We start from the raw sequence: 8,437 nt of genomic DNA on the forward strand, positions 1-8,437 counted from the left end.
GAAGTTGAAATCGTTGATTGTTTCTGATGTGACCTTCTGTCCCTTCTCAATGTAAATGTTAAGCAGATTACATTCAAAATGCATCAAGGCAAAATAATCACTCTATTCCTAGCAGACAAAAGCATGAGCAAGAAAGAGGGGCATCAGGGAGGGCGGAAGGAGACGAAAAAGAAGAAATAAATCAAAGTATCTGTCTGTGCAAGGCACTGGCAGTAAAACAAAGCAGCTTTCCACGAAGATGTGGAGAATCAACGTCAATTTGTGGTTTATATAGGTCAGGGGATAGGGTGGTGGGGAGGCATTTATTTCGAACTCAACCCACCTCTCTTACCCTCCACTCACCCGAAAAAACAAATATCGAAGCGGACACTTCTTCAACTAGTCATCATTGTCTCTAATTCACTCTTGGGCTTCATCCTCTCATCACCTTCTTCTTTAACTTTATCGAAATTTTGAATCGGAAAGGAAGCTAGCAAAGCGTCTTCTGTTTTTCTATGCATCGAATAAAGACAGGACGAGAAGAAAGAGGTCGAGGACGTGGCGTATTCATGAGTCGATAATATACCCACGGTGGGGGATGGGGAGGGCGAGAAGAGGAGGAGGACTACGCAAAGAAGGCACTCTGCCGATTGAAAGAAGAAGCCTCGAAACATGTCCTAAAACTCCGTTACTCCACTCTCCTCATCCTGTTGTGGTGACCTTCTATTCACCACTCTGGGTCGTGGACGTGATGGTAGGGTCGCTATACGACCCTGGTGTGGCAGTGGTGGTGGCGGTTGTTGTTGATTAGACCGGCCCATTGGACCGAACAGAGACGGACGTGATTGATTGACTGAGGCCTGAGTGGGCGTGATTCTGGTTGGCTGAAGCACCGTCCAATCAGAGCGCTGAGAAGCCCGTGGAGAGGCCATTTGTTGATAGACTTGACGTGGTGCCTCTACCGGTTGCCGATCACGCATGGTGGGATAAATCGTTATAGATTTCTGGGGAAATTGAGGCGTAGATACGGTGCGGCGATGCACTGATGTAAGAGGCACGTAAAGCTGTGCTGGTGGTTGTTGCTGTTGCAGTGGTGAGGGGTAGCTGTAACTCATAGCAATGGTTTGCGGATAGACACGACTTGGGCTCTGAACAACGCGATACATCTGAAACATATTTACCAGTACTTAAGCCTCAATCGGATATAAAGCGAAGTACATCTGAGAGGATAACTCGCCTGTGTAGCACTGCTGGCTGGACGAGTTCCATAAGCTGGGTAAGCTGGGTAAGCAGGTGAGGTTTGTGTCCATTGTGCTGGAGTTTGTGAGAAGGCAGGCGATGAAGCCGATCTATCACTATCACGTAAAATTGAAATAAACAGCCTAATGAGGTAGACTTGTCAAAATTATTTGGATTTTAGGGAGGGAGGGAGAGAAGGTTTACAACCATCACCACTTGTAACTGTAAAAATTGCGAAGAGAACAACCCACCTATTGTAGACTCTAACGCGTAAGGGCTGTGCCGACGTGGGTGACTGATTAGATGGCCAAATTTCACGAACCATTGACGATGTCTCGCCTTCCCTCGGCATTGTTCTCGCCGAGAGGCTCATTCCTCGTACAATTCTTGATGGCGATGCATACGTAACCGGTTGTGGTGATTGCGGATGGATTGGCTGATCACCAGCTTGAATTACAGTTGGTGGAGACCGATAGATTGGACGCGATTGACGAGATGGTAAATACACTGGTTGCACATACGGCTGAAAAGGCGGAAAATGGAGGGAAAGATTAATTCAAATTTTATCTAACTTAGAGAATAGAGCTTGCCTACTTCCACTAGCGAAGATCTCTGGGCCGATTGAAGTTCAACAGCGCGCGAGGAGATGACGCTTTGTGGACGAAAGTCGAAGCTTGAATTGCGACGCGGTGATACCTGATTCTGACCACCACAGGATTGACGCATTAGCGGTGTTTTACGAAAAGTAACGTCTTGAGTTGGTACAGAAGCAACTGAAGCTGGCTTTCCGTCATATCGAGGAACACTTCGACTCATTGGACCACGAGGTACTGAAATTGTCCAAAATGTTTGCATAAGAATGTTAAGTGAGGCGTCTAGGTCAACCCGGAACTAGTAATTTCGACCCTGCAAGTCGGCACAAGGGTTCTATGTATAAAATCGTACGCCTAACAGTTTTGAGGTGTATCCGTAGAGTACCGAGTACTGGAGTGTAGTACTGGAAAATTTCGCTATAAACGGCCTCGGTTGTTTGTTCTTGTCCTACAGAAAAGTGGTCAATCATGTGGCTACTTAATTCAAAGCAGAGCAGAGCGTGCAACATCTGCCTAATTGACGCATAGTAATGATGTGATGCAGCAAAGTAAAGCAGCCTCATATAAAATAAACCAGTTGCACTGGCATATCTTCCTAACTCGAAGTGACCTTTTGGTTGTTTTCTCCTACCAAGTTCTCTGCAAATAATTTGCAAAATATTCATTTGGATTAAGAGGTCAGTATATTGCCTACTCATTTAACTAAGTAAATGATTAATTGCCTCCTTTTACTTATCTTGCTACCTTTCTGAGACACACGCACAATCTCCAATCCCCATTGGTTGTGTTTTCGTTTAGGGCAGCCAATTAGAATGCTCTAGTCTAGCATGCCGGCTAAAGGTTTGTAAACAGCCAATACGAGCTGGACGTGTGAACCAACGAGATCTGACTATTTTTCGCTTGATGATTAAGCATGTCCAATAATGTCACTCGGGTTAGTTCCGACTCGGACACACCTAGCTATACCTCGCCACACATCTGAGTTCAACTAATCATATTGACCACTTTTTCTGGTGACGGCTTTGACATCTCTCTCTAGCACAGCCAGATCTCAGAAGGCTGCAGTTCTAAAAATTAAGCGCGAATTTTTCGTTCAGTGAATGTCGCTGCTAAGAACAGCAAGTGAGGCGCTGAATACTCGAAATGAAACTGAGGGGAATAGCGGTTTTAAATGAATTATAGTTTGTCGTAATTAGGTTAATAATCATTTTTTGGCCATGTATAGTCTTAAAATGATGGTTTGTTTAAAATTCAACATAACCCTTAGAATAAATGACCGAATTGAAGAACCTACGAGTTCCATACTGAGAGATAACCATAGGTTCATCAGTCTGAAACATCTTTCGTCGTTCTCGAACTGACAGGCGAGAGAAACTATAGTCCACTTCGTCGTCGTCAGCGTTCATCGCCTGTGGTGTGTTCATCCGACGGTATTGTGCCTGATTTTCTGAAATGCTCTACAAGTAAAGGCAATTACCGGTTAAAATTATTTCTACTTAGTAAATAAACAGTAGCGGTTGTTTTTGCATGCCATAAGTCCAAAGTGACCACGTCGACGGCAGGTAAGCGCTCCAGTAAAAGCAGCTCAGATCACTTGTTTTCAAAAAATTCTGCCATTTAAGCCTTTAATAAATACAAATCAAGCAAGACTGGTTTGCGAATCATACTTGCTGAGAGCGGAGCTTAATCGAAAATAATTTTACGGAGTATTCTGTCGTTACAGTGAAGTCTTGCAGTGTATTTACAAAAAAAGGCTCTAAAATAGGATGCAAAGGTTGGTCGCAGCCAAATTTATCTTGTTTTTAATAGGCATGTCAAAGAGAGCAGGTTAGGATTCATGAAGATTTGCCTTATTAAAGCTATTAACTGTGGTATTCCTAATGTGGCTTTTTTAAAAAGTTTTTACATAGGCTTTGAAAGACATCTTTACTCAATTCCCCCAATTTTCCAATTGGGATACAGATTTGGTGTATACATATTTTTTATGCGTTCGAAATGCTAAGCTCGAGAAATGCGAATTCCCACGGACTCTTCAGCAAGATTAGCATTTGTCGCACTTGCTACCTTGTCTCCTTTAACTTGTTCACCATTTGCGGCTACCTGAAATCAAGCAAAGTTAGTCAGAATGCTAAAGTTTTATTGAAGTGCAAGCAGTTTCTAAAATAAACTTTTCGCTTAATGTAAGAAAGTAAAAAACTGACTCCCGAAGCATTTCAAACATTGGCACAGTTGTCCAAATCTTTTTCGGTTAGTAGCCAGGCAATTTTAGAAAAAAAATTTATGCAGGGTCAGTGTCATTACAGGTATTAGGATTAGTCTTGTATGTTTAAATTACTTGATAATATAGTGGAAAACCCCTTCCGTAGAGCCGCTTGTTATTGGAAATTTTTCGATTTAAGGTCTGAAAATAAAGTAAGACTGAACAGTAGCTACGCAAACTCGAGCAACGTGCATTTGGCACTGGGTTAGTAACTATGCCTTCGGAGTTCCTTTGACGTTTGGGATTTTTGCATAACGGACTACTGTTTGCACTGATGGGGTCTATGATTATTTTGCAATTGTTCATTGATTAAGAAATGTACACAACAAAACAAATTTGAGTTAACTCTAAAAGCTTACTTTCGAAGGTGAATATGCTGCACAACATACACGAATTGCAGCTTATGGTTAGTTTTTAGTGGTTTAACGTACAAGATAGCCTAATGGGGCGCTACAGTCGAAAGGTTTTTGTCCAAAATGTCTTGGCTGTTCAGACACCTGAAAAATTGGTCATAGCCATCTGATCAGAAAACCCTTTCCGCAACAAAAAATTTTCTTTTAAAAAAATCCGCAAACAACCTGAATTCAAGGCGAGAAGGAAAATCATTTGCTACCAGCATTGTTTTAAAGTGGAATCATCAGCAATTAGCATTACCAATGGAAAAATCTCAGGAAATTCACAGATTCCTAAACGTTTTTTAACTCAACGCCTTTTAAATATATTATTTTTTGAGTAGACAGATTTTTGAAGCTATAGCTTAGCCCTTAAACCAAAATATATACCTAAAATAAATGGGGAGTTTTATTCATTTATGCAAATTATATTAGCTTATATAGCAATAGTTGCAACCAAAGTGGTTGCTTTAATGCACACATTTAAGATATATTATCTTGTTATGAAATCACTTTAAGTTGCCGTCCTTGTCACGAATGTCCTCGAAAATGATTAAATTAACACCCTACACATAGTGGAAGATGTGACATTTTAGTCTAAAAACCATCCTTACTAGTATCTTACTAGAATGGTCTTGTAGTAAACAAGGATTTATGTGGCATTCTTTTTAGAACAGCGTGGCATGCTTAGTTGCAGTTGGTATCGGGGAGCACGACCAGAGTATTTTAATTCTAACAAATTTAAAGGTCATTGTACATGTTGTTAAAGCGGTTGTTTAAAACAGAACCAGCAACTAGGCACCGTTATGCTGAACAAAGTATAACTATAACATTTAGTAAATTTCGTTAAACATTAAAATTATGCTCAAATGCGAATTATAAGGAAACAAATGGCGGACACCAAAATACGTCGATTTCAAACATATCAATTTTTAAATGTAATTTCTACAGTGCCATATAATTATTTAATTTATCCTGCAATACTTTTTCTTAAGCTCTTTTGATTTTCAGTTATAATTATCAGAGGATCATTCCCAAAGTTCTCTAGATAAATCAGATTACTTGTAATAGGGCTCGTTTGAAATAAATAAACTTTCGTGAATGACATTTTAAAGGACAAAAACCGAGAATTTCTATGCAGGAATCCGTCATGACCATCCGAGAAATGACCATTTCAGGTTAAGTGGGTAAGGTCAACGGCGATTTGAGGTCGCCTGCGCTAGCCAATAAACAGTGAACACGGCTGTGCGTCAGCGTAACTTTTACACGTTTCGAACGTTAAGTCTGGTTAAGGTCAAATCGAGCATCGGGAGGCTTTTGCACTAATTACAATTACTAGCTCTAATAAAATGTCTTCGAGGCCGCAGTAATTTCCGGAAAATACTTTTTGAATGGAAATGTACCAAAACACACTGTATGAAGTTTTTTCAAATGAGAAATGGATAGGTGGAATCAACTCACTGATTGGTAGTAGGAGTTGTACATCCTGTGGTGAGGCGGAGGAAATAAAATTCTGTAGATCAAGTGTAAAAAGGAATTATTTACATTTATAATGAGCTTTAAACTGTTAGGGGCAGCTGGAAACAACTTTTTAATAGGCAAAGTTTTGCTCTATTTGGTGGGCTGCAAAGTTATTCTTTTCATTTCTTTTGTTATATAGACTTTGGATTAACTTTTTTCCTACAACTTTATCAAAAAAATGCAGTGAATTAAGTTGAAAGGTCACCATGCTTTGGCATAAGGTGTTTTAATTTCCTCTTTTTTACTTTGTGGTGTTATGCAAAAAAAGCAGAGGAACAACGGAGCATAAGACACTTCTGGAGTATCCCAACTTCTCTTTTTTACCAAATATGCAGTAAACCAGGGTTTATTTCCTCCCCTTTTACCAATTGCAGCAAAAATGCACTCGAATCTTCACATGTTTTAGGAAAACTCCCGGGAGTACTTTAAACACCCCTTAAAAATAATGAAAAATCTTCTTTATAGAGTCTACTCACAAGTTAATCTTTGCTAGCAAAAAAGGTTCTTGTAGTGATATTTGCAAATGGATTGATTTTAAGGGTAGTTGACTTGTCGAGAAATTGATACGGCTTTAAGCAAAGCTCGTTGCTATATAATTTGTGGCTTGTAAAGCTTTAAAAGTTCACGCATTGTAAGCCCTATGGATCAAGTTTAAGTCGTCTCCAATTCTGTATTTGCTACAGGCAGTACGTTTTATGCCACTTGGAGATCCTGTGGGACACACAGCCCAGATATGGCTGAAACAGTGTAAATCATTTTGAACAAGATGTATGACTCTCCCTAAAGCCTTCTAGAAGTACGTAGAAAGAGAAAACAACAAACCATTGACAAATTGTTCAAGATGTCTTCACCTTAACGCACAAAAGGGTGGTGCGACCTCGAAAAACAACGGCAAGAAGTGGTTTGCATTCCCACTCCAAAAGATCCCTTTTATTTTACACTTCTAAGGTTGATACCCGTGGACGTCGTAGTTTACCTACTGACTGCTGAGAGCCGGCTACACAATAAGATCTATCCCAGAAATTGAAAAAGGTGCTACAGTCCCTTTTTTCCCGGTCTTCTTCCTTCTTAGGACTAGTAATTTGGACGGAAAAAGCGTCCGAAGATCTCACACTTCTTACAACGCAACTGTGAAAGAATATTTTTTCCATCTGACAACTTCATGATCATATGCCAAATAGAACCCAGCGGTTGGAAAGAGGAAGTGAGACAGAATGTGGGTGGCATAGAGGCCAGTTTATTTTTTATGGACCATAAAATTCACTGCCACCTTGCCTCTACTAATTACCCAACACTACTGGTGTTGTTCGCCATAACATGGGCAGCAAAAACACACGTCTTGGTCTTTTTCCCCAAAAGGCAGACGGATTAATGGTGCCTCCCCTCTAGGTCGTTGTGTAGCAGAACAAACTGCCAGAAGTAGCACTGGAATTGCCATTTTGTGATTGGCTGCTGCAACTGTACAATATACCAGAGGAGAGGCTACTGTAAATGCATTCCACAGGTTGAAATTCCTTATTCGGTTAATTTTTTACTGCCGCCAGGTGGAAGAACTCCCCTCCCTATTGGCCAAAAACTGTCCAATAAAAAGACGAGGAGCGAAATATTTTTCAGTGGTCGTGTTACTGCAAGGTTATCAATTACTACAGAGGTTGGCTTTTAACTTGTTACAATTTCTGCCGTGCTATGAACGATGTATCATTTTAAAAAACCTCCCATATGGGGTTACGTTTATGCAGAAACATCTGGAAAACCCATGTCCCGAAAAGAAGAATAAAAAGTAGTTTTACGGTTGTTTAGGTATGGCTTGCTGAACGATTAATTGCGCACAGGACACTTTGCGGGTCATAGCAAGTAAATGACTCAGGCACCGCAACTTCTTTTTAGGGTCGTTTGATAAGCGATCAGGTGACAACGGTTGTCAGGACGATGGCAACTCTTCCAGCCACTGATACAGTAATAAGAGATGATAGCGTGACATTGGCGGTGGAGCGTATGACAGGGAAGAACAGCATTGAGACACATCATTGTTTGGAAAGGAAAAATCGCTCTAGGAAAGCATTTCTTTCTTAAAAAAAGTTTTTTAAAGAGAAAAAAGCAGACCTCAGCAGTTTTGCTGATTAATCTCGTACAGGAAACATTGGAGGATGACCGACACATCGTCCTCCAGACGACCAATCAGCTGACAGTTGAGCGAACGCCAAAAAAATAGTAAAACCGATATTTTCTTGAGAAAAAGAAGAAGTCATCAAAAGTTAGTCACTTTTAGTAGTCACGCTGGCTCAACATAGTGGCACTCAGGTAATACAGCAGAAGCGGGCCTGGCACCCACTGGGTGAGGTCAAATAGCACAGGCGCCGAAGAGAAGCCCTGCAGGCTTAAGGTCCAATATTTGGGAGAAAAAAACCCATCTCTCCCCACCGCAGTTTAAAAGACGCGATTCATTATAAGGG

General features: G+C 40.7%; 1 protein-coding gene across 1 annotated transcript; it reads right to left on the reverse strand. All coding sequences in view use genetic code 11, as the record gives it.

The window, feature by feature from the left end:
- Nucleotides 1-656: 656 nt before the first annotated feature.
- On the reverse strand, nt 657-5,948 carry EGR_06578 (hypothetical protein; the record flags this gene model as incomplete). Its single annotated transcript, XM_024495827.1, has 6 exons — nt 657-1,145; nt 1,541-1,741; nt 1,813-2,048; nt 3,106-3,268; nt 3,837-3,911; nt 5,925-5,948. 6 exons carry the CDS (start codon nt 5,946-5,948, stop codon nt 657-659), a joined length of 1,188 nt encoding a protein of 395 aa, XP_024349787.1.
- Between the last annotated feature and the right edge of the window lie 2,489 nt (nt 5,949-8,437).

This window comes from Echinococcus granulosus, assembly GCF_000524195.1.
Source record: "Echinococcus granulosus chromosome Unknown EG_S00059, whole genome shotgun sequence".
Taxonomy (NCBI): Eukaryota; Metazoa; Platyhelminthes; class Cestoda; order Cyclophyllidea; family Taeniidae; genus Echinococcus; species Echinococcus granulosus.